The sequence below is a fragment of the Ascaphus truei genome, chromosome 20 (assembly GCF_040206685.1).
Source record: "Ascaphus truei isolate aAscTru1 chromosome 20, aAscTru1.hap1, whole genome shotgun sequence".
Classification (NCBI taxonomy): Eukaryota; Metazoa; Chordata; class Amphibia; order Anura; family Ascaphidae; genus Ascaphus; species Ascaphus truei.
In genome coordinates, this window is record NC_134502.1 from 10,346,672 (window position 1) to 10,372,438 (window position 25,767).

General features: G+C 52.6%; 1 protein-coding gene across 1 annotated transcript in view; it reads left to right on the forward strand.

Moving 5' to 3' along the window:
- The window catches only part of PPP1R11 (protein phosphatase 1 regulatory inhibitor subunit 11), a 44,301-nt gene extending 27,282 nt beyond the window's left edge, over window positions 1–17,019 (forward strand). Inside the window, exons 3-4 of the mRNA XM_075578162.1 lie at window positions 15,117–15,225; window positions 15,406–17,019. Of these exons, the coding sequence (XP_075434277.1) occupies window positions 15,117–15,225; window positions 15,406–15,581 (285 nt within the window). The 3' untranslated portion in view covers window positions 15,582–17,019. The remainder of the gene's footprint in view (window positions 1–15,116; window positions 15,226–15,405) is intronic.
- Window positions 17,020–25,767: the final 8,748 nt, after the last annotated feature.

Sequence of the window (25,767 nt, forward strand, 5' to 3'; positions counted from 1 at the left end):
CTCTCTGTCTCTCGCCCTCGCTCTGCGCCTCTCTGTCTCTCGCCCGCTCGCGCTCTGTCTCTCGCCCGCTCGCGCGCTCTGTCTCTCGCCCGCTCGCGCTCTCTGTCTCTCGCCCGCTCGCGCTCTCTGTCTCTCGCCCGCTCGCGCTCTCTGTCTCTCGCCCGCTCGCGCTCTCTGTCTCTCGCCCGCTCGCGCTCTCTGTCTCTCGCCCCGCTCGCGCTCTCTGTCTCTCGCCCGCTCGCGCTCTCTGTCTCTCGCCCGCTCGCCCGCTCTGTCTCTCGCCCGCTCGCCCGCTCTGTCTCCCGCTCTGTCTCCCGCTCTGTCTCCCGCTCTGTCCCGCTCGCGCTCTCTGTCGCCGCTCGCGCTCTCTCTCCTGTCGCGCTCGGCTCTCTCTCTCTCTGTCGCTCGCTCGCTCTCTCTCTCTGTCGCTCGCCGCTCGCTCTCTCTCTCTGCTCCGCTCGCTCTCCTCTCTCTCTCTCGCTCGCTCGCTCTCTCTCTCTCTCTCTCTCTGTCGCTCGCTCGCTCTCTCTCTCGCTCTCTCTCTCTCTCTGTCGCTCGCTCTCTCTCTCTCTCTGCTCGCTCGCTCTCTCTCTCTCTCTGTCGCTCTCTCTCTCTCTCTCTCTGTCGCTCGCTCTCTCTCTCTCTCTCTCTCTGTCGCTCGCTCTCTCTGTCGCTCGCTCTCTCTGTCGCTCGCTCTCTCTCTGTCGCTCGCTCTCTCTGTCGCTCGCTCTCTCTGTCGCTCGCTCTCTCTGTCGCTCGCTCTCTCTGTCGCTCGCTCTCTCTGTCGCTCGCTCTCTCTGTCGCTCTCTCTCTCTGTCGCTCGCTCTCTCTGTCGCTCGCTCTCTCTCTGTCGCTCGCTCTCTCTCTGTCGCTCGCTCTCTCTCTGTCGCTCGCTCTCTCTCTGTCGCTCGCTCTCTCTCTGTCGCTCGCTCTCTCTGTCGCTCGCTCGCTCTCTGTCGCTCGCTCGCTCTCTCTCTGTCGCTCGCTCGCTCGTTCTCTGTCGCTCGCTCGCTCGTTCTCTGTCGCTCGCTCTCTCTCTCTCTGTCGCTCGCTCTCTCTCTCTGTCGCTCGCTCTCTCTCTCTCTGTCGCTCGCTCTCTCTCTCTCTGTCGCTCGCTCTCTCTCTCTCTGTCGCTCGCTCGCTCTCTCTGTCGCTCGCTCGCTCTCTCTGTCGCTCGCTCTCTCTCTCTCTGTCGCTCGCTCGCTCGCTCTCTCTCTGTCGCTCGCTCGCTCTCTCTCTGTCGCTCGCTCTCTCTCTGTCGCTCGCTCTCTCTCTGTCGCTCTCTCTCTCTCTCTGTCGCTCGCTCGCTCTCTCTCTGTCGCTCGCTCGCTCTCTCTCTGTCGCTCGCCCTCTCTCTCTGTCGCTCGCTCGCTCTCTCTCTGTCGCTCGCTCGCTCTCTCTCTGTCGCTCGCTCGCTCTCTCTCTGTCGCTCGCTCGCTCTCTCTCTGTCGCTCGCTCGCTCTCTCTCTGTTCGCTCGCTCTCTCTCTGTCGCTCGCTCGCTCTCTCTCTGTCGCTCGCTCTCTCTGTCGCTCGCTCGCTCTCTCTGTCGCTCTCTCTGTCGCTCGCTCGCTCTCTCTGTCGCTCTGTCGCTCTCTCTGTCGCTCTCTCTGTCGCTCTCTCTGTCGCTCTCTCTGTCGCTCTCTCTCTCTGTCGCTCTCTCTCTCTGTCGCTCTCTCTCTCTGTCGCTCTCTCTCTCTGTCGCTCTCTCTCTCTGTCGCTCGCTCTCTCTGTCGCTCGCTCGCTCTCTCTGTCGCTCGCTCGCTCTCTCTGTCGCTCGCTCGCTCTCTCTGTCGCTCGCTCTCTCTGTCGCTCGCTCTCTCTGTCGCTCGCTCTCTCTGTCGCTCGCTCTCTCTGTCGCTCGCTCTCTCTGTCGCTCGCTCTCTCTGTCGCTCGCTCTCTCTGTCGCTCGCTCTCTCTGTCGCTCGCTCTCTCTGTCGCTCGCTCTCTCTGTCGCTCGCTCTCTCTGTCGCTCGCTCTCTCTGTCGCTCGCTCTCTCTGTCGCTCGCTCTCTCTGTCGCTCGCTCTCTCTGTCGCTCGCTCTCTCTGTCGCTCGCTCTCTCTGTCGCTCGCTCTCTCTGTCGCTCGCTCTCTCTGTCGCTCGCTCTCTCTGTCGCTCGCTCTCTCTGTCGCTCGCTCTCTCTGTCGCTCGCTCGCTCTCTCTGTCGCTCGCTCGCTCTCTCTGTCGCTCGCTCGCTCTCTCTCTCTGTCGCTCGCTCGCTCTCTCTCTCTGTCGCTCGCTCGCTCGCTCTCTCTGTCGCTCGCTCGCTCGCTCTCTCTGTCGCTCGCTCGCTCTCTGTCGCTCGCTCGTTCTCTGTCGCTCGCTCGCTCGTTCTCTGTCGCTCGCTCGCTCGTTCTCTGTCGCTCGCTCGCTCGTTCTCTGTCGCTCGCTCTCTCTCTCTCTCTGTCGCTCTCTCTCTCTCTCTCTGTCGCTCGTTCTCTGTCGCTCGCTCTCTCTCTCTCTGTCGCTCTCTCTGTCGCTCGCTCTCTCTCTCTGTCGCTCGCTCTCTCTCTCTCTGTCGCTCGCTCTCGCTCTCTCTGTCGCTCGCTCTCGCTCTCTCTGTCGCTCGCTCGCTCTCTCTGTCGCTCGCTCGCTCTCTCTCTGTCGCTCGCTCGCTCTCTCTCTGTCGCTCGCTCGCTCTCTCTCTGTCGCTCGCTCGCTCTCTCTCTGTCGCTCGCTCGCTCTCTCTCTGTCGCTCTCTCTGTCGCTCTCTCTGTCGCTCTCTCTGTCGCTCTCTCTGTCGCTCTCTCTGTCGCTCTCTGTCGCTCGCTCTGTCGCTCGCTCTCTCTCTCTGTCGCTCGCTCTCTCTCTCTGTCGCTCGCTCTCTCTCTCTGTCGCTCGCTCTCTCTCTCTGTCGCTCGCTCTCTCTCTCTGTCGCTCTCTCTCTCTGTCGCTCGCTCTCTCTGTCGCACGCTCTCTCTGTCGCACGCTCTCTCTGTCGCTCGCGCTCTCTGTCGCTCGCTCGCTCGCTCTCTCTGTCGCTCGCTCTCTCTCTCTGTCGCTCGCTCTCTCTCTCTGTCGCTCGCTCTCTCTCTCTGTCGCTCGCTCTCTCTCTCTGTCGCTCGCTCTCTCTGTCGCTCGCTCTCTCTGTCGCTCGCTCTCTCTGTCGCACGCTCTCTCTGTCGCACGCTCTCTCTGTCGCTCGCGCTCTCTGTCGCTCGCTCGCTCGCTCTCTCTGTCGCTCGCTCTCTCTGTCGCTCGCTCTCTCTGTCGCACGCTCTCTCTGTCGCACGCTCTCTCTGTCGCACGCTCTCTCTGTCGCACGCTCTCTCTGTCGCTCGCGCTCTCTGTCGCTCGCTCTCTCTGTCGCTCGCTCTCTCTGTCGCTCGCTCTCTGTCGCTCGCTCGCTCTCTGTCGCTCGCTCGCTCTTTCTGTCGCTCGCTCGCTCTCTCTGTCGCTCGCTCGCTCTCTCTGTCGCTCGCTCGCTCTCTCTGTCGCTCGCTCGCTCTCTCTGTCGCTCGCTCGCTCTCTCTGTCGCTCGCTCGCTCTCTCTGTCGCTCGCTCGCTCTCTCTGTCGCTCGCTCGCTCTCTCTGTCGCTCGCTCGCTCTCTCTGTCGCTCGCTCGCTCTCTCTGTCGCTCGCTCGCTCTGTCGCTCGCTCGCTCGCTCTGTCGCTCGCTCTGTCGCTCGCTCGCTCTGTCGCTCGCTCGCTCGCTCTGTCGCTCGCTCTGTCGCTCGCTCGCTCTGTCGCTCGCTCGCTCTGTCGCTCGCTCGCTCTGTCGCTCGCTCGCTCGCTCTGTCGCTCGCTCGCTCTGTCGCTCGCTCGCTCGCTCTGTCGCTCGCTCGCTCTCTCTGTCGCTCGCTCGCTCTCTCTGTCGCTCGCTCGCTCTCTCTGTCGCTCGCTCGCTCTCTCTGTCGCTCGCTCTCTCTGTCGCTCGCTCTCTCTGTCGCTCGCTCTCTCTGTCGCTCGCTCTCTCTGTCGCTCGCTCTCTCTGTCGCTCGCTCTCTCTGTCGCTCGCTCTCTCTGTCGCTCGCTCTCTCTGTCGCTCGCTCTCTCTGTCGCTCGCTCTCTCTGTCGCTCGCTCTCTCTGTCGCTCGCTCGCTCTCTCTGTCGCTCGCTCTCTCTGTCGCTCGCTCGCTCTCTCTGTCGCTCGCTCGCTCTCTCTGTCGCTCGCTCGCTCTCTCTGTCGCTCGCTCGCTCTCTCTGTCGCTCGCTCGCTCTCTCTGTCGCTCGCTCGCTCTCTCTGTCGCTCGCTCGCTCTCTCTGTCGCTCGCTCGCTCTCTCTGTCGCTCGCTCGCTCTCTCTGTCGCTCGCTCGCTCTCTCTGTCGCTCGCTCGCTCTCTCTGTCGCTCGCTCGCTCTCTCTGTCGCTCGCTCGCTCTCTCTGTCGCTCGCTCGCTCTCTCTGTCGCTCGCTCGCTCTCTCTGTCGCTCGCTCGCTCTCTCTGTCGCTCGCTCGCTCTCTCTGTCGCTCGCTCGCTCTCTCTGTCGCTCGCTCGCTCTCTCTGTCGCTCGCTCTCTCTGTCGCTCGCTCGCTCTCTCTGTCGCTCGCTCGCTCTCTCTGTCGCTCGCTCGCTCTCTCTGTCGCTCGCTCGCTCTCTCTGTCGCTCGCTCGCTCTCTCTGTCGCTCGCTCGCTCTCTCTGTCGCTCGCTCGCTCTCTCTGTCGCTCGCTCTCTCTCTGTCGCTCGCTCTCTCTCTGTCGCTCGCTCGCTCTCTCTGTCGCTCGCTCGCTCTCTCTGTCGCTCGCTCGCTCTCTCTGTCGCTCGCTCTCTCTCTGTCGCTCGCTCTCTCTCTGTCGCTCGCTCTCTCTGTCGCTCGCTCGCTCGTTCTCTGTCGCTCGCTCGCTCGTTCTCTGTCGCTCGCTCGCTCGTTCTCTGTCGCTCGCTCTCTCTGTCGCTCTCTCTCTCTCTCTGTCGCTCGCTCTCTCTCTCTCTGTCGCTCGCTCTCTCTCTCTGTCGCTCGCTCGCTCTCTCTGTCGCTCGCTCGCTCTCTCTGTCGCTCGCTCTCTGTCGCTCGCTCTCTCTCTGTCGCTCGCTCTCTCTGTCGCTCGCTCGCTCTCTCTCTGTCGCTCGCTCGCTCTCTCTCTGTCGCTCGCTCGCTCTCTCTCTGTCGCTCGCTCTCTCTCTGTCGCTCGCTCGCTCTCTCTCTGTCGCTCGCTCTCTCTCTGTCGCTCGCTCGCTCTCTCTCTGTCGCTCGCTCGCTCTCTCTCTGTCGCTCGCTCTCTGTCGCTCGCTCGCTCTCTCTGTCGCTCTCTCTGTCGCTCGCTCGCTCTCTCTGTCGCTCTGTCGCTCTCTCTGTCGCTCTCTCTGTCGCTCTCTCTGTCGCTCTCTCTGTCGCTCGCTCTCTCTCTCTGTCGCTCGCTCTCTCTCTCTGTCGCTCGCTCTCTCTCTCTGTCGCTCGCTCTCTCTGTCGCTCGCTCTCTCTCTCTGTCGCTCGCTCTCTCTCTCTGTCGCTCTCTCTCTCTGTCGCTCTCTCTCTCTGTCGCTCGCTCTCTCTGTCGCACGCTCTCTCTGTCGCTCGCTCTCTGTCGCTCGCTCTCTGTCGCTCGCTCTCTCTGTCGCTCGCTCTCTCTGTCGCTCGCTCGCTCTCTGTCGCTCGCTCGCTCTCTGTCGCTCGCTCGCTCGCTCTCTGTCGCTCGCTCGCTCTCTGTCGCTCGCTCGCTCTCTCTGTCGCTCGCTCGCTCTCTCTGTCGCTCGCTCGCTCTCTCTGTCGCTCGCTCGCTCTCTCTGTCGCTCGCTCGCTCTCTCTGTCGCTCGCTCGCTCTCTCTGTCGCTCGCTCGCTCTCTCTCGCTCGCTCTCTCTGTCGCTCGCTCGCTCTCTCTGTCGCTCGCTCGCTCTCTCTGTCGCTCGCTCGCTCTCTCTGTCGCTCGCTCGCTCTCTCTGTCGCTCGCTCGCTCTCTCTGTCGCTCGCTCGCTCTCTCTGTCGCTCGCTCGCTCTCTCTGTCGCTCGCTCGCTCTCTCTGTCGCTCGCTCGCTCTCTCTGTCGCTCGCTCGCTCTCTCTGTCGCTCGCTCGCTCTCTCTGTCGCTCGCTCGCTCTCTCTGTCGCTCGCTCGCTCTCTCTGTCGCTCGCTCGCTCTCTCTGTCGCTCGCTCGCTCTCTCTGTCGCTCGCTCGCTCTCTCTGTCGCTCGCTCGCTCTCTCTGTCGCTCGCTCGCTCTCTCTGTCGCTCGCTCGCTCTCTCTGTCGCTCGCTCGCTCTCTCTGTCGCTCGCTCGCTCTCTCTGTCGCTCGCTCGCTCTCTCTGTCGCTCGCTCGCTCTCTCTGTCGCTCGCTCGCTCTCTCTGTCGCTCGCTCGCTCTCTCTGTCGCTCGCTCGCTCTCTCTGTCGCTCGCTCGCTCTCTCTGTCGCTCGCTCTCTGTCGCTCGCTCTCTCTGTCGCTCGCTCTCTCTGTCGCTCGCTCTCTCTGTCGCTCGCTCGCTCTCTCTGTCGCTCGCTCTCTCTGTCGCTCGCTCTCTCTGTCGCTCGCTCTCTCTGTCGCTCGCTCTCTCTGTCGCTCGCTCTCTCTGTCGCTCGCTCGCTCTCTGTCGCTCGCTCGCTCGCTCTCTGTCGCTCGCTCGCTCGCTCTCTGTCGCTCGCTCGCTCTCTCTGTCGCTCGCTCGCTCTCTCTGTCGCTCGCTCGCTCTCTCTGTCGCTCGCTCGCTCTCTCTGTCGCTCGCTCGCTCTCTCTGTCGCTCGCTCGCTCTCTCTGTCGCTCGCTCGCTCTCTCTGTCGCTCGCTCGCTCTCTCTGTCGCTCGCTCGCGCTCTCTGTCGCTCGCTCGCGCTCTCTGTCGCTCGCTCGCTCTCTCTGTCGCTCGCTCGCTCTCTCTGTCGCTCGCTCGCTCTCTCTGTCGCTCGCTCGCTCTCTCTGTCGCTCGCTCGCTCTCTCTGTCGCTCGCTCGCTCTCTCTGTCGCTCGCTCGCTCTCTGTCGCTCGCTCGCTCGCTCTCTGTCGCTCGCTCGCTCGCTCTCTGTCGCTCGCTCGCTCTCTCTGTCGCTCGCTCGCTCTCTCTGTCGCTCGCTCGCTCTCTCTGTCGCTCGCTCGCTCTCTCTGTCGCTCGCTCGCTCTCTCTGTCGCTCGCTCGCTCTCTCTGTCGCTCGCTCGCTCTCTCTGTCGCTCGCTCGCGCTCTCTGTCGCTCGCTCGCTCTCTCTGTCGCTCGCTCGCTCTCTCTGTCGCTCGCTCGCTCTCTCTGTCGCTCGCTCGCTCTCTCTGTCGCTCGCTCGCTCTCTCTGTCGCTCGCTCTCTCTCTCTGTCGCTCGCTCTCTCTCTCTGTCGCTCGCTCTCTCTGTCGCTCGCTCGCTCTCTCTCTGTCGCTCGCTCGCTCTCTCTCTGTCGCTCGCTCGCTCTCTCTCTGTCGCTCGCTCGCTCTCTCTCTGTCGCTCGCTCGCTCTCTCTCTGTCGCTCGCTCGCTCTCTCTCTGTCGCTCGCTCGCTCTCTCTCTGTCGCTCGCTCGCTCTCTCTCTGTCGCTCGCTCGCTCTCTCTCTGTCGCTCGCTCGCTCTCTCTCTGTCGCTCGCTCGCTCTCTCTCTGTCGCTCGCTCGCTCTCTCTCTGTCGCTCGCTCGCTCTCTCTCTGTCGCTCGCTCGCTCTCTCTCTGTCGCTCGCTCGCTCTCTCTCTGTCGCTCGCTCGCTCTCTCTCTGTCGCTCGCTCGCTCTCTCTCTGTCGCTCGCTCGCTCTCTCTCTGTCGCTCGCTCGCTCTCTCTCTGTCGCTCGCTCGCTCTCTCTCTGTCGCTCGCTCGCTCTCTCTCTGTCGCTCGCTCGCTCTCTCTCTGTCGCTCGCTCGCTCTCTCTCTGTCGCTCGCTCGCTCTCTCTCTGTCGCTCGCTCGCTCTCTCTGTCGCTCGCTCGCTCTCTCTCTGTCGCTCGCTCGCTCTCTCTCTGTCGCTCGCTCGCTCTCTCTCTGTCGCTCGCTCGCTCTCTCTCTGTCGCTCGCTCGCTCGCTCGCTCTCTCTCTGTCGCTCGCTCGCTCTCTCTCTGTCGCTCGCTCGCTCTCTCTCTGTCGCTCGCTCGCTCTCTCTGTCGCTCTCTCTGTCGCTCGCTCGCTCTCTCTGTCGCTCGCTCGCTCTCTCTGTCGCTCGCTCGCTCTCTCTGTCGCTCGCTCGCTCTCTCTGTCGCTCGCTCGCTCTCTCTGTCGCTCGCTCGCTCTCTCTGTCGCTCGCTCGCTCTCTCTGTCGCTCGCTCGCTCTCTCTGTCGCTCGCTCGCTCTCTCTGTCGCTCGCTCGCTCTCTCTGTCGCTCGCTCGCTCTCTGTCGCTCGCTCGCTCTCTCTGTCGCTCGCTCGCTCTCTCTCGCTCGCTCGCTCTCTCTGTCGCTCGCTCGCTCTCTCTGTCGCTCGCTCGCTCTCTCTGTCGCTCGCTCGCTCTCTCTGTCGCTCGCTCGCTCTCTCTGTCGCTCGCTCGCTCTCTCTGTCGCTCGCTCGCTCTCTCTGTCGCTCGCTCGCTCTCTCTGTCGCTCGCTCGCTCTCTCTGTCGCTCGCTCGCTCTCTCTGTCGCTCGCTCGCTCTCTCTGTCGCTCGCTCGCTCTCTCTGTCGCTCGCTCGCTCTCTCTGTCGCTCGCTCGCTCTCTCTGTCGCTCGCTCGCTCTCTCTGTCGCTCGCTCGCTCTCTCTGTCGCTCGCTCTCTCTCTCTGTCGCTCGCTCGCTCTCTCTGTCGCTCGCTCGCTCTCTCTGTCGCTCGCTCGCTCTCTCTGTCGCTCGCTCGCTCTCTCTGTCGCTCGCTCGCTCTCTCTGTCGCTCGCTCGCTCTCTCTGTCGCTCGCTCGCTCTCTCTGTCGCTCGCTCGCTCTCTCTGTCGCTCGCTCGCTCTGTCGCTCGCTCGCTCGCTCTGTCGCTCTCTCTCTCTGTCGCTCGCTCTCTCTGTCGCTCGCTCGCTCTCTGTCGCTCGCTCGCTCTCTGTCGCTCGCTCGCTCTCTGTCGCTCGCTCGCTCTCTGTCGCTCGCTCGCTCTCTCTGTCGCTCGCTCTCTCTGTCGCTCGCTCTCTCTGTCGCTCGCTCGCTCTGTCGCTCGCCTCGCTCTGTCGCTCGCTCGCTCGCTCTGTCGCTCGCTCGCTCGCTCTGTCGCTCTCTCTGTCGCTCGCTCGCTCTCTCTGTCGCTCGCTCTCTGTCGCTCGCTCGCTCTCTCTGTCGCTCGCTCGCTCTCTCTCTGTCGCTCGCTCTCTCTCTCTCTGTCGCTCGCTCTCTCTCTCTCTGTCGCTCGCTCTCTCTCTCTCTGTCGCTCGCTCTCTCTCTCTCTGTCGCTCGCTCGCTCTCTCTGTCGCTCGCTCTCTCTCTGTCGCTCGCTCGCTCGCTCTCTCTCTGTCGCTCGCTCGCTCGCTCTCTCTGTCGCTCGCTCTCTCTCTGTCGCTCGCTCTCTCTCTCTCTGTCGCTCGCTCGCTCTCTCTCTGTCGCTCTCTCTCGCTCGCTCGCTCTGTCGCTCGCTCGCTCTGTCGCTCGCTCGCTCTGTCGCTCGCTCGCTCTGTCGCTCGCTCGCTCTGTCGCTCGCTCGCTCTCTCTGTCGCTCGCTCGCTCTCTCTGTCGCTCGCTCGCTCTCTCTGTCGCTCGCTCGCTCTCTCTGTCGCTCGCTCGCTCTCTCTGTCGCTCGCTCGCTCTCTCTGTCGCTCGCTCGCTCTCTCTGTCGCTCGCTCGCTCTCTCTGTCGCTCGCTCTCTCTCTGTCGCTCGCTCTCTCTCTGTCGCTCGCTCTCTCTCTGTCGCTCGCTCTCTCTCTGTCGCTCGCTCGCTCTCTGTCGCTCGCTCGCTCTCTCTCTGTCGCTCGCTCTCTCTCTGTCGCTCGCTCGCTCTCTCTCTGTCGCTCGCTCTCTCTCTGTCGCTCGCTCGCTCTCTCTCTCTCTGTCGCTCTCTCTCTCTCTGTCGCTCTCTCTCTCTGTCGCTCTCTCTCTCTGTCGCTCTCTCTCTCTCTGTCGCTCTCTCTCTCTCTGTCGCTCTCTCTCTCTCTGTCGCTCGCTCTCTCTCTGTCGCTCTCGCTCGCTCGCTCTCTCTCGCTCTCGCTCGCTCTCTCTCGCTCGCTCGCTCTCTCTCGCTCGCTCGCTCTCTCTCTCTCTCTGTCGCTCGCTCTCTCTCTGTCGCTCGCTCGCTCTCTCTCTGTCGCTCGCTCTCTCTCTGTCGCTCGCTCGCTCTCTCTCTGTCGCTCGCTCGCTCTCTCTCTGTCGCTCGCTCTCTCTCTCTCTGTCGCTCGCTCGCTCTCTCTCTGTCGCTCGCTCGCTCTCTCTCTGTCGCTCGCTCTCTCTCTCTGTCGCTCGCTCGCTCTCTCTCTCTGTCGCTCGCTCGCTCTCTCTCTCTGTCGCTCGCTCGCTCTCTCTGTCGCTCGCTCGCTCTCTCTGTCGCTCGCTCGCTCTCTCTGTCGCTCGCTCTCTCTGTCGCTCTCTCTCTCTCTGTCGCTCGCTCTCTCTCTCTCTGTCGCTCGCTCTCTCTCTCTCTCTCTCTGTTGCTCGCTCTCTCTCTCTCTGTCGCTCGCTCGCTCTCTCTGTCGCTCGCTCTCTCTCTCTCTGTCGCTCGCTCTCTCTCTCTCTGTTGCTCGCTCTCTCTCTCTCTGTCGCTCGCTCTCTCTCTCTCTCTCCCAAAGCGTGAATAATGGGGTGGGGGACAATAATTACTCGAATACTAGGGGGTAGGGTATAATGATTGCATGGTATATGGGTAACAGTTTCGCACAGGGATGTGGGGGTTAGTGGACGTCTCTCAGCCTGTGGCAAGTGCTGATATAGTGTGCAGCCAGTTCTGCTGTGGTTTCATCTTCTCCCAGGAGGATCGCTATTTTTTGGTTCTATTCTGTATTGTTAAAGTTCTGGTTAACAGCAGTGAGTTTCTCTAGGTGGGCACTCCTTATTTCAGAGTATTGTGTGCAACGCAACAGGAAGCGTGTTTCTTTCTCTCTTTCTTTCTCTCTCTCTCTCTCTTTCTGTCTCTCTCGCCGTCACCGGAGACCCAAGTTATTAACTCCTTTTTACCAGGATCATTCATTGAGCAAAACAAGGTAGAGCAATCAATTGTAATTTATTTGGCATAAATTCATTGCACTCAATGAAACACAAAATACAGACGAAAAGACACGCTGGTGGTCTTGGGTTGAAAACTAGACTTTCCTAGGTGCAGGGAAATCTTATTTAGAGTTTTACCCTTATCGGGACATAGCCTGGAATCTTCTGGATCTCCGGATCTAGTACTCCGCCTTTCCCCGCTAACCAAACGCTGTTTGCACCTCCTGGGCATCCACTGGCTGCTTTGAATTCCGATGTCCAGCAGACATACCGGCACCTATGGGTTTGCACGGGCTGCTCTGTTTGGACATGGGTTCCGAATGTTTAAACATATTAAAATTATATTATAATACACTCTGTGTCTCGGGGTACAGGGAGCAGAAAAGGAAAAATGTTGTTTTATTTCTATCTGCCTTATTTTCCACCCACTTTACCTTTGACTCAGTTTGGACTGAGTCCCTCCAAACTTATATATGGTTGGGCACCCACAAACCATATACTGTTTGTGGGTCACCTTGGCACTAGCTGGGGTACCCCCTTAACCTAGGGATTACCTCAGCTACTGGAATATATATTTATCCCTGTGCCTCATTCTCCTTTCTGGGCTGTGCTGAAGCAGGGTACCGTAGTGGTGAGTCGTGCTTACGTTTTCAAGGGGAAGTATTGCTGGGACAATGTGCCTACATGTATCCGAGAATCAGGCATGATTCCCAGGTACATTTATTGGGGACCCAGTAACGCAGGGCCCCAACTTCCAAGACGCATTCTGTCAACGGTTCCTCCACAAACCCCCCCTTGAAACTCACCCACTAGCAATCCCTACTTGATTGTATGCCCGGAAAGGGAAAAACACACAAAAACACAGTTCAATGCAACATTACAATGTTACTCAGCCCAAGAGCTAACTCTTGGACCCTTATACACAGAGCAGGGGTAACCAAATGGGCTTGACCTTTATTATATAGCCTGGTTACTCCCTCCTGTCACGACATCAAAATGAGTTGCAGAAATTATTAACGTGTGTGTATATACAGTTAGGTCCGGAAATAATTGGACACAATTTTCATAATTTTGGCTCTGTACGCCACCACAATGGATTTGAAATGAAACAATGGAGATGCAATAGAAGTGCAGACTTCCAGCTTTAATTCAAGGGGTTGAACAAAAATATTGTATGAAACGTTTTGGAATTGCAACCATTTTCATACACTGTCCCCTTATTTCAGGTGCTCAAATGTAATTGGACAAATTAACAATCACAAATAAAATGTTAATTGTTAATACTTTATCGAGAATCCTTTGCAGGCAATGACTGCTTTGAAGTCTGGAACGCATGGACATAACCAAACCTGGTTTTCCTCCTTTGTGATGCTTTTGCCAGGCCTTTGCTACAGCTGTCTTCAGTTGTTGTTTGTTCATGGGTCTTTCTGCCTTACGTTTTGTCTTTAGCAAGTGAAATGCATGCTTGATCGGGTTGAGATCAGGTGATTGACTCGGTCATTGCAGAATATTCCACTTCTTTGCCTTAAAAAATCCTGGGTTGCTTTCGCAGTATGTTTTGGGTCATTGTCCATCTGTAAAGCGAAGCGCCGTCCAATCAACTTCGCTGAATCTGAGCAGACAATATATCCCTATACACTTCAGAATTCATCCGGCTGCTTCTGTCTTCTGTCACATCATCAATAAACACTAGTGACCCAGTGCCATTGTAAGCCATGCATGTAAGCACACTGCCTCCACCGTGTTTTACAGATGATGTGGTATGCTTTGGATCATGAGCCGTTCCAAGCCTTCTCCATACTTTTTTTTTTTTTTTTCCCCATCGTTCTGCTACAGGTTGATCTTAGTTTAATCTGTCCAAAGAATGCTGTTCCAGAACTGGGCTGGCTTTTTTAGATATTGTTTGGCAAAGTCTAATCTGGCCTTTCTATTCTTGAGATTTATGAATGGTTTGCACCTTATGGTGAACCCTCTGTATTTGCTCTCGTGAAGTCTTCTGTTTATGATAGACTTGGATAATGATATTGTAAAACAACAACAAACCTCGGCGCTAATCCCCGCAATGAAAAACCCAAAGGAGAAAGGAAGGGTTGAGTATTTCCAGTTGATGGTGACAAATACCCCTAGGCAGTTTATTAAAAAACCTAGGTTGATGAACCCTCTGCTATAACCCCAATAGGGGTTATCCAAAACCCTAGACAGGAGAAACAAGCAGGAAAAACAAAGGGGAGCAAGGGTTAAACAGATTTCAGCAGTCTTCAGGTCAAACAAACCTCAAGGGTAAGAAAAGCCAGGAGGGCAGGTGAGGGGGAGGAAATGAACAGTATATATCAATAATACTTACACAGCATAGTGTAAGTACAATCACATCAAGAGGTATCTGTCACAGTTCAGTAATCGTAGCCCGGTCCACACATCAGGGGGGGCAGATAACTGGAAGGTAGGGTAAAGGGAATCCTCGCTCTGTTCCTCTATCCCCGCATCTCCCACGTGGAATGCACGAACAGATGGTGAGGCAAGTGATTTAGTGAAAAAATCGCCAAATTTAATCAATAATTGAAAAATATATAAAGGCAAGGCACTCACATCACAACAAAGTCCTGGTTAGCACCCGTGATGCGGGCGCAAGTTTAAAGCTGCAGTCCCTGCTGCCGCGTCTGGAAAGCAGGGAAAAGGGGTGATGATGCCAGGCAGCTTCACTCTGCGACCGCTACAGAGGCTGTACTTGGACAAAAAGGATGGCCAGATGGGAGCTACGCGTTTCACCGAGACTTCAGCTTCATCAGAGCGAAATGCGTAGCTCCCATCTGGCCATCCTTTTTGTCCAAGTACAGCCTCTGTAGCGGTCGCAGAGTGAAGCTGCCTGGCATCATCACCCCTTTTCCCTGCTTTCCAGACGCGGCAGCAGGGACTGCAGCTTTAAACTTGCGCCCGCATCACGGGTGCTAACCAGGACTTTGTTGTGATGTGAGTGCCTTGCCTTTATATATTTTTCAATTATTGATTAAATTTGGCGATTTTTTCACTAAATCACTTGCCTCACCATCTGTTCGTGCATTCCACGTGGGAGATGCGGGGATAGAGGAACAGAGCGAGGATTCCCTTTACCCTACCTTCCAGTTATCTGCCCCCCCTGATGTGTGGACCGGGGTACGATTACTGAACTGTGACAGATACCTCTTGATGTGATAATACTTACACAGCATAGTGTAAGTACAATTGAAATATACTGTTCAATTCCTCCCCCTCATCTGCCCTCCTGGCTTTTCTTACCCTTGAGGTTTGTTTGACCTGAAGACTGCTGAAATCTGTTTAACCCTGGCTCCCCATTGTTTTTCCTGCTTGGATAATGATATGCCTACCTCCTGGAGAGTGTTCTTCACTTGGCTGGATGTTGTGAAGGAATTTTTCTTTACCATGAAAAGGATCAGACGATCATCCACCACTGTTGTCTTCCGTGGACGTCCAGGCTTTTTTGTGTTGCAGAGCTCACCAGTGCATTCTTTTTTTCTCAGAATGTACAAAACTGTTGATTTGGCCGCTCCTAATGTTCCTGCTATCTCTCTGATGGATTTTCCTTTTTTTTTTTGCAGCCTAAGGATGCCCTGTTTCACTTGCATTGAGAGCTCCTTTGACCGCATGTTGTGGGTTCACAGCAACTGCTTCCAAATGCGAATGCCACACCTGGAATCAACTCCAGACCTTTTACCTGCTTAATTGATGATGAAATAACAAAGGAATAGCCCACACCTGTCCATGAAACAGCTTTTGAATCAATTGTCCAATTACTTTTGGTCCCTTGAAAAAGAGGAGGCTACATATTAAAGAGATGTAATTCCTAAACCCTTCCTCCAATTTGGATGTGAATACCGTCAAATTAAAGCTGGTAGACTGAACTTTAAGCCCATATTCATTATTTAACTGTAACTTGAATTTATTTTGGTATACAGCCAAAATAACAAAACTTGTATCAGTGTCCAATTATTTCCAAACCTAACTGTATATGTAGTTAGCGTGTATTTAGTAGTTAATATGAAATGAATGTTTTCTTTATATAACCTGAAGTGTAATTAATGTGAAATTTAGTGTACAGTTGGCATATACCGGAAATTACTGTGTAACACGTGAATTTATGCAAGTTCCCATCTATTGTTGTTATTTTCACACTCCCATGTAATTGACCTGTTTTTTTTTTAAGTCTCATATGTAATTAGCTTGTAATTACCTCGACAGGAGCACCGATCTTTAACTCTGAAGCTGAGAAAGAGAAAGCCGGATAAGAAAGTGGAGTGGACGTGTGACACCGTGGATAACGAGAATTTGGGGAGACGCTCATCAAAGTGTGAGAAAGGGAATGGAGAGAAGGGGAGAGCTGTGTGATTGTTTTACTATCTGTGTTGCTGTCTATCTCTCGTCTGCCCCCCCAACCCCCTCGCTCTTTTCCTCTCTCTCACTCTTCCCTCTCTCCATCAGTCTCTTCTCCTCTCTCCATCAGTCTCTTCTCCTCCCCTTTCCACCTCAGGCTGTTGTATCTACGAGAAGCAGAGACCTTTCGGTGAGAGTTCAACCGAGAGTGAGGATGAGGAAGAGTGCTGCGAGAGCACTCACTGCGTTCGGGGCCACAAGAAAATAGCGTCTGGGCCCAGAGAGATACCCCCACCCAGCCACGAGAGCGCAACTGGCAGCATGCAACACTGATACAACCCAGGAGGAGACAAACTGAGAGTCCTGCACTATCTCTCTGTCAGTCTCTCATTATCAGAGCTTCCTGGTCAATATTGAGACAGCTGGGTAGCAGTCTGTTTTCTTTTTGAGCATCTTGAACATTAATGAAAAAGCTAGGACACACACAAGGAGGGACCTGCTGTCTCTCACTCTGTGACTTTGTGCTGCACAGTCTCTATGGCTGTGGCTCAAACTGCAGTTCCACTCTTTGGGAAAGAGACTGCTCTGAGAGAAACCACAGAGGGTCTGTCTCTCTGGCTTTCTTTTCCTTTCAAAGATTAGCAGAGACTGCCCCATTAATCGGAAATGTTTCTCAATCTCGCTTGCCGTCTGTTTTCAAAAGCTGTATTAAATACTGTACATCTTTCTTTCTTTGTGAACAGTCTCTATTTCTAACTCTTGCGTGCGCTCATGAATAGGGCAGCATCAATTTGTTGAATGTATGCCTCTTCTCTCCCCTCCACCAATGCAGAGTAATGTAATGTTGAATTTATATATTGATGTGAGATTAACCTTCACTCAGAACAATCCTGACATCAATCCCATTAAACCCAATGCCCAGGATCTATTTTCATTACAATATAGTGCCATCTGGGAGGCATCCTGTGTTGTAAAGTATTTAATTACACTCCAGACCCACGTTTACTGCGCTGAATAATATGTATAAGTATCTCTCCTCCCCTGCCACTCTCTTACCCCCTATAACTGTTATTGTTCAATACAACCCCTCCCACTATTTGTCCATATAGCCCATACCTACAATTCCTATCATTGCTCCACAGAAGTAAAACATGGAAAGAAAAAAAGCCTTGGAGGAAACAACTGTTTGTTTTAGCCAACCCAAAAATCTAGCAAAATGTGACGAATAACAGTCATCCCCTAAGAGTAGTAAACTACTTACAAGATCTTGGTTAATAAATTCGTGACGGTTTCTTACTGAGGGTAGCAGAAATCAACAACATTTCAAGTCCTAGACGGACCTTTCATCATCACCTAATGAAATGTCCATGTAGGACCTGAAACATTGTGGATTAATGGTTCTCTCAGCAATAAACAGTCATGAATTTATTCACCAAGATGTTCTAAGTAGTGTACTACTTCTTAGCGGATGACTGCTATTAATTAAACGTTTCTATTGCTGTTCCCTATAATTCCTACCGTTGCTCTATTTAACCTCTCCCTATAACGCCTCATATTGCTTCTTCCTGTAACTTTTTGCTCCTTACAACACTCACATTCAGCTAATTTGTTGAGCTGTGCATCCTAATTACGTTATAATTATCCTAATAACCCTGTTAGCTTGGATCCTCTATGTTTTTAATAAGAATTGTTCTCTTGTTTTTTTTTTTGTTTTTTTTTTAGGATCTGTATACTGTTTTTTCTTTTGAGAATAAAAGATTTTTGTTTGCAATCTTTGTTATGACTCCTTGTGGGAAGATAAGTGAGGGGTTGTAGAGAAGTAGTTGGTAGAGAGACTAGTTGAGGTGAGTATGAAAAACAAAAAACAAGGGCGCTCCTGGGTAAGTGAAAACAAACATCAGTGGTACTTAGTGCAATTGAAAACTGAATGAATTGCGACTTAAAAATAGTGGATACAATTACTAATCCACAATAAAGTGCACACAAAATCCTGTGCAGTGATTAATACATGGATATGTTAAAGTGATATTCACAGTGATAAGGGCAATAAAGTGAAAATATAAAAACAAATGCAGCTCTTAACCCCTTTTCAGAACTTGTTCCCAAATTCTTCTAAACGTAGCAAAACTAGGGGGGCACAGAAACCGGAAACGAGGAATGGAGAACACACAATGGTATAATATTGTTTGGATCTATCGGTTGTACCCACACAAACCTGATACAAATTTGCATGCTCTATCAGAGTGAGGCAAGACCCATTGTCACGGGAGACAAGTGCTTTTAACACTTTTACCTTCCAGATCAATTCACTAGGCAGGACAACGTAGTGGAATAAAAAATAAAAAAAAGCTGTGTGTGCTGTGCACGCGCATAGTAAGTGAAACTTCTTTGACTTTTGTCACAGAAATTGTATTTGTGTTGGTGATGTTTTAATTAAAAATCAAAATTCAATTTCATTGACAAAACGCAAATAAATTTGACATATAATGCGCGTGCTCGGCACATATCCCCTGTATTAGCCATTTGCACTAAGTGTGAATTCCTTGTGTGTGTGTGTGTGTGTGTGTGTGTGTGTGTGTGTGTGTGTGTGTGTGTGTGTGTGTGTGTGTGTGTGTGTGTGTGTCAGTCAGTGTGTGTATGTGAGTCAGTGTGTGTGTGTGTGTGTGTGTGTGTCAGTCAGTGTGTATGTGTGTCAGTGTGTGTGTGTGTATGTATGTATGTGTGTCAGTCAGTGTGTGTGTATGTATGTGTGTCAGTCAGTGTGGGCGGGGGGTACGCAGAATTTGCGGAAGGGGGGAGGGGAGGTGGTGCGCAATGTTACACCCCGCCCCTGGCTGCAGCAGGACACACACACACTGACTGACACACATACACACACACTGACACATACACACACACACACTGACTGACACACATACATACATACACACACACACTGACTGACACACATACACACACACTGACTGACACACATACACACACACACACACTGACTGACACACATACACACACACACTGACTGACACACATACACACACACACACACTGACTGACACTCATGCACACACACTGACTGACACACACACACACACACTGACTGACACACATACACACACACACACACACACACACACTGACTGACACACACACACACACACACACACACTGACTGACACACATACACACACTGACTGACACACATACACTGACTGACACACATACACAAACACACATACTGACTGACACACATACATACACACGCATACACACACACTGACTGACATACATATACACACACACACACACACCACCCCTCTTCCGCTGCCCGGCCCGCCCGGGTCACCCTTTCTTCCAGCAGCAGGAGCCTGCCCCCGGCGCCGAGCCCCTGTGCTGCGCGGGTTGCGCCGTGTGCCACCGCTTCCTGCGGGGGCCCGCGAACTCCTGCGTCAGTGGAGGGCGGAATGGCGCCGTGTGGGGCGCACGGGAGCGTGTGGGTGGAACGGCGCTGCTGCCAGCCGCTTCTGCGCATGTGTGGCGTCCGTCAGCGGCGCCATCACAACTGCGCATGCGCGGCATGGCAGCGGGCCGGTAACAGCGGCCGTGAGCTTGCCGGCGCTGCGGGAGTGGGAAGACCTGCAGAAGCACCAGGTCAGTGTGCTGCTGGGCCTGCTCCCGCCGGGGGCAGATAGCGGATGCGCGCCACCCCCTCACCACTCCCGTGGTGATTGGAGTCAGTGGCGCCATCGCGCATGCGCGACACGGCAGCAGGCAGCGGGCGGGGAACGGCGGCCATTATGAGCGGCATATGTCAGCGGCTGTGTGGGGGGTGCGGTGGCCATTAGGAGCGGCGCCGCATCTGATTTGTGGAGCGGGTGTGATGTCAGTGTTGGGGTTGGGCTGAGCCAGAACACAGCCCGGCCTCAACTGCCAGCACTGACGTCACATCCGTTTCATTTCTGTCTCCACAATCCATTTTTGCCCCAGTTCGAATGAGGTGCCACTAAGGAAGTTTCACTTCAATAAGGTTTATGCTGGTGAGACCAGCAGACACACAATGATACACAAAGTACAGAGGAATACACACTTAACTGGGGGGAGTCTCTGGCCTCAACTAGGTGCAGGGCACCTGCTTTGGAAGGCTTAACATGTCCGCTCCACGTCCAGGAACTTCACGGTACCTTCCTCTGGGAAGATACCTGGCTATTGTGATGGGAGGGAGTATAATAAGGTCAAGCTCGTTTGGTTACCCCTGCTCCGTGTACAAGGGTCCAAGAGTTTGCTCTTGGGTCCAGTAACATTGTATCCTTACATTGCATTGTATGTAATAAAAAACAGTTTTTGTGTTTTTCCCCTTTCTGGGCACGCAGTCAAGCAAGCAGGGATTGCTAGTGGGTTAGTTTCAAGGGGGGGGGGGGTGTGTGGAGGAACCATTGACAGAATGTGTCTAGGAGGTTGGGGTCCAGAGTTGCCGGTTCCCCAATAAATGTGTCCGGGAATCATGCCTGATTCTCGGATATATGTAGGCACATTGTCCCTATAATACCTCCCCTTGAAAACGTAAGCGTGACTCACCACTAGGCGTCCTGATTCTGCACAACTCGGAAAGGAGAAGGAGGCACAGGGATACAAATGTATTCCTTTAGCTGAGGAAATCCCTACGTTAAAGGGGGTACACCAGCTAGTGCCAAGATGACCCACAAACAGTATATGGTTTGTGGATACCCAACCATACATAAGGTTGGGGGACTCTAAGAGTCCCAACTGAGTCAAAGGGAAAGTGTGGGGAAATAAGGCAGACAGAAATAAAGAGAACATTTTTTCCTTTTTTGTTCCCTGTAGCCTAGAGACTCCAAACTTTGGGAGTCTATGTCTTAGGTAGGGTTTTGGGGCGAAAAGCAAGTCATTGTGATTGCAGGAGGTCTGGGGACAAAGTTACCGATGGCCTTATAATTCTCCCTGGCTTACTTGCATTATTTTCGGGTAGCCGTGGTGAGTTGCACGGGGGCTATACAGTGTCTCCCAGACGCCTAGTTTTCAAACCCCAAGATCCTCACCTAAAGTCTCACATAGCTGAAAGGGTTCCCCGAGACTCAGTGTTTATTAACATGTATTTCAGTGTGTTTTACATTCGGAACCGATGTCCAAACAGGCAGCCCGTGCAAACCCTTAAGCGCCGGTATGTCTGCTGGACATCAGAGTTCAAAGTAGCCAGAGGATGCCCAGAGGTGTGAATGGCATTTGGTTATTGGGGAAAGACGGAGTACTAGGTCTGGAGATCAATGGCAGTCCTCCGGGATGCCACTTGTTCTGCCAGACCTAGGTGCGCCTGCCCAACGGGTGGCATAGCGATAGCTGGAGGGAGATGTGGCAGCCTTGCGCATGTTTCTTGACTACAGATAAATTCCCCGCTGACACGGCTTTTCTACACGGCTTGGCTCCGATTGGCTGCTTGAGAAAGTTCCTACACGCTGATTGGCTGTCCAGTCTGCTTCTATTTTATGAATGAAGCAGGGATTACTGTAAGAAGCCGTGAGCCAATCATTTGGTTTGTTCCCCTTAAGTCAGAGCCGAAAGAGCGCGGGCGAGCTTTTCAAAGTTGCTTAGTTTGAAACAGCAAAACAACCGGCTTCGATTTCAAGCCTGAAAAGCCTGCCCGCCAGGGACTAAGTCCCGACTTTTGCCCCAAGTTCTCAGAATCGAACGTAGCAGTCGCGGCTGGGATTTCATGCTGACTCGCAGTCAGGAGAGACCAAGTTCTCAGATATGAACATAGCGGCCGTGGCTGGGATTTCGTGCTGATTTGAGTTCAAGGGAATAGAAAAAGTGTGTATAGCACAAACTGATATGAAGTGAATAAAGTGAGTAACCACACAATAAATTAAAATAATATGGATACCAGCACTTATTCAAAGGTCACAGTGCTCTGTTGAACAGGGCATCTTGCTCTAAATCTCCATTGCAGATATGTAGGGAAGAAACACAAATGCAGAATGGATGGTGCATTAACGTATTTACTCCTTGCACAAACAACACAAAGGGGAAATTTCAAACTCACAATAACCCCGATGTGGGTAAGCCGGGAGTGACTTGGGCACACTCCAACACTATCCTGCCCGGTATAAAAAGCTGCTCGTCTGACCCGTCCTCACACGTGTGGTAGCCTGCATCTGCTGCTTTCACCGGCAGATCGATTGGGGCCTCTGACGTCAGCAAGCTTGAACTCCGGTCAGTTGGTACGTAGTGCGCACGATTGCCACCTTGGTCACTTGGTATTCAAAAGCCAACCGCTGGGTTAGGCTCCTAAAAGTCTGGTGGGGCAAATGTTAGTCCGGAGGATTTCCATTCATCCCAGGACGTGGGTACTTGAGCCTAGCTCTCCTTCCCAAATGTTCTTCACACCTCTGGAATCCTCTGTGGCTTTTATGTCCGATGCCTGAGTAGACTCGCTGGCACCAAGTTGGTAGCCCAGTGGCTCACTCAGAACATTGGTTATGAAAGTCCCAGCTCATAATACTGTGCACAACAGTACATACTATATTACACCAATGTTTATAAAAATACTGTTACATGTCCTAAGTCTCTGGGTATGGGGAATAGAATGAAAAGCTGCACTTTATTTTCTATTAGCCTATATTCCCCACACACTATAAAATAAAATTAGGACTGGACTTTAAAAATCCCCTCACAATCTTACATATCACCACAGAACCTCTATATAGGTTCTGAGTGACCTGTGCAGTAACGGGGTATCCCCCATAACCTAAGGATCCCTTATAGTTACAGGGACCCTTTCCATCCCTTTGCACCATTTACCTTTCTGGGTTGTGCTGAAGCAGGGAACTATAGCGGTGTCGCGCAAGTGTTTTCAAGGGGAGATATTGTCGGACAACGTTGTCACGGTAACTTGTGCAGGGTTATAATATACACAAATCTCTGGGTTGAATTGAACACGACTAAGATGATAAATTAAGTTTATTCCTTAAAAAAGGTGAACACACAAGATTGCACAAATAACATACAGAATGTAGCACTTACATGGGATGGGGCAATGAAGCAATCAGGTACAGGATTGGCAATTCATCAAGGTAATCAGGATTCTTTCAGATGTTTAAACGAAGACATTGGGCATAGGGCTTACACTGGTTTATATGGGATTCCAGCCCTATACCCTAACATTGGGTGCCAGGTATTGGTTAACAATTACCTGCACCCAATCCCTCTTTGCCAGCTAACGTGGGAAGCACTGTTGGACCATGTCCCCAGCTGGTTGGCACATGCGCACATTCTTCCCTTGGGGTCTCATTTCCCTAACCCCACACTAAAGAAAGGGCGCCTTACAGTCTATCAGACGTGGATCTGGTCAGGAAATCCTTTGTCTGTAAGTGTGAATTACAACACTTACAGACCACTCAAGCTCTGCTTTTCTCCGCCCTATTGTACACAATCAGAGTGGTGAAGCCTTTGATCAGGGGGCCTGTTGTAGACAAATTAACATAAAGCAGAGCCAGTATCTTTCGTGGGCTTTTATACCAGACCCAAAATACAGTACATTTCTTAATATCTAAACATATTAAAATAATCCGTTCGGCCGGGCTGAGCGGGCTGAAACTTGCCAGATCCTCATGCCGGAGGGGACTCTCCATGGTGGCCAAGATTCAGCTCGCTGCGACCCACCGGACCGGAGTTACTCAAATACAGTTTTAAAAGCACATTTACAAAAGAGGCTTTTTTCTGCCATGCAAATCAATGGCAGAAACCCAAAGTTCACCATTACTTTGACTCAGTCCTGTTGCTCCGAGAGGGTCGGTGTTTGCCATGCAGTCATGCCGGAACTATGACAACATGGTGACCAAATCTCAGTCCTCTAGGCTGGACAGAACCGGAGTTATGGGTTTCATGTTTCTGCACATTCTGACTTAGCCGTTTTTACCTTGCGGCTTTTACCTCCGCCATTAGAGTCAATGGTGCGACCCTCGTAGCGAGCGTGACCCTTTATCGGGGTCATTGACTGTCAGACCCGGTTGGGGTCGAATGAGGGGGTTCCCAGGATCTAGGGGCAAAAATAATTTTATTCCGGGGTGCCCTAGAACCTAAGTTTCCCACGGCAATTGAACATTAACTTGAACGGGGATTGATCAAAGCTCTTTCAAGACAAAGTTTCCGCTTTTGCGGTTCTGTGGTTTGGATGGCTCCCAACCCGTTCCTGGAGGTCTGAGTCAAGGAATCCCCATTGAAATGCATGACTCCATTCACATTCAATGGGGAACCGCCGCTCCTCCTCTCGGGCGCCACCTGCAGGTCTTCTGCGATATCAGGCCCAAATCGCCGGAATCTCCATAGGGTTACATGGGGCTGTAATGGCGACCTATGGAGAGACTGCAAAATGGAGCCTGCAAAGGCGGGAAAAGTAACAAAGGGCCATAAGCACGAAATTAACATTAACCCTTTCCCTCCCAACTGGATCCCAGTGTAAGTGTTGGTGCCAACACTGAGATGGGGAAAATACACATTCACAAGGGGATACACATTTGGTGCTGAAGCAGGGGCATAAACACACTACTGGACATCATTCCAGTTAACCCCTCGCCTCCCAGGTGAGGGCAGGGGATGGCCAAATTGGGTGTAACCCCTTTAATACCGGGCCAAACCCCCTCTCCCACGACAAACGTGCTTATATCTATCCGGGAATTACGCTTGATTCTCTGGCACATTTTTGGGGTATTCAGTGAGAAGATTGGGATTATTGGTCGCAAGGGGAGTGGCCCCCTGTCTCCATTTTGAAGGCAGACCACCATCCTGTCTGCCTGAGTTGAATGAAAGTTGGTTGCTTGCCAGATTGAATGCTGTCTTTTCGCTCTCAGCAAAGACCTACCCCCACTAATTCTCAGTGAAAATTGTTTCATAGTCATTCTCACAGATCGTGAGATTACTGAGAAAGACGCCTCCTCCTTATCTCACAGTTGCCATCCCAAGGCTGTGAAATAAAAAATATAAACAGCCAGCGCCTGAAATGAATAAAATAAAATACCCCAGTGAGTAAACTCTGACCAAATAAGGTGTCCAATCACGGTATTCAAACAGTTCCTGAGAAGAACCTTGACTGAAGTCTCACAGCACATACAAACAAACATCAAAGACAAAAAAGACAAAAAGAACAATAGTGTAACCCTAATAAAAAATAATAATTTATAAACCACTAACACTAAATATAAACACTTGCAAAGAATAACTAAATAGCTACTGCAATTTAATAATAAAACACATGTAAAATATACTGTAAAAAAGACAAACAATTGCCTATAATGACTGGTAACACAGGCTGAAAATGTCCATCCAGTAGGAGTGAAATTGAAATCCTACTTACAACAGCACTAAAGTTCACGTGCCCATATGACGATTTTCCTTCCTTTCTTTGTAGTGGACCTCTACGGGAACGCCACACGTGTCCTCCGGGGCTTGAATGCTGCATTGACGCTCACCGCCGCCGGGCTTGCAGACCCGCTGGTCATGTGGTAGGCGATGACGTCACTATCTAGCACAACAGCGCCGAAGGTCCCGGAAGCCAGTAATACTCCTGGCACTCCTAGAAAGGAATCCCCTGGCTGATCTCAGCTCTATGGGGGAATGAGCTAACAATGCCCACGTTCTCAAGAATAAAGATAACCACCCTACGCGTTTCGTGATGGAAGTCACTTCGCCAGGGGCATGATGGGTATTGTAGTATACACACATATATATACTCACATGACTAATTGAAAAACAATAATTTCATAATTTCATAATTGTATCTTAAAATGAAAAACAATGTTAATCCTGTTGTAAGTAGGATTTCAATTTTACTCCTACTGGATGGATTTTTTCAGCCTGTGTTCCAAGTCATTTTAGGCAATTGTTTGTCTTTTTTACAGTATATCTGTAAACAAGAGACCACTGAGTCTCCACTAGTGCTCTTAAACCACTTATAATAAACAACACAGAATATGCATATAAAGTCATGTGTTATTGATCCAGAGACACGATGGTAATTATAGCAGTTGAGTTATGAAGGTGATTGGAGCCTTATTATATATAGCTGGAAATAAATCTTGACTCCTCCTTATGCATATTCATAAGGTATAACACTGTGACAATAATGCAAAGTTCTCAGTCCTGTTGGCATGCCCATGCCCAGTGATACATTCCAAGAATGCAATCAACAGCAATGAAGAAATAAAGTATTACTCACTGATTGTAGCCATCTAAGTGAACTCCGGATTGCGTGCATCTCCTAGAAGGGTATACAAGCAGACAGGATTCCCGCGTACTCCAAATGGATGGAAGGAATCAGGAGAGCACCGCAGCAAGAAGTGGGAGACCAACCATGAAGTGCATTAAAATCAAGGTACTTTAATCCACATGGACGATACACAGCAACATACAGGTGCAGCAGGAGTTCCTCTAACGCGTTTCACGCTTGCGCAGCGCTTTGTCAAAGAGTAATCCATGTTCTAATTAGTTCATGGATATACCGGCAAGAAGC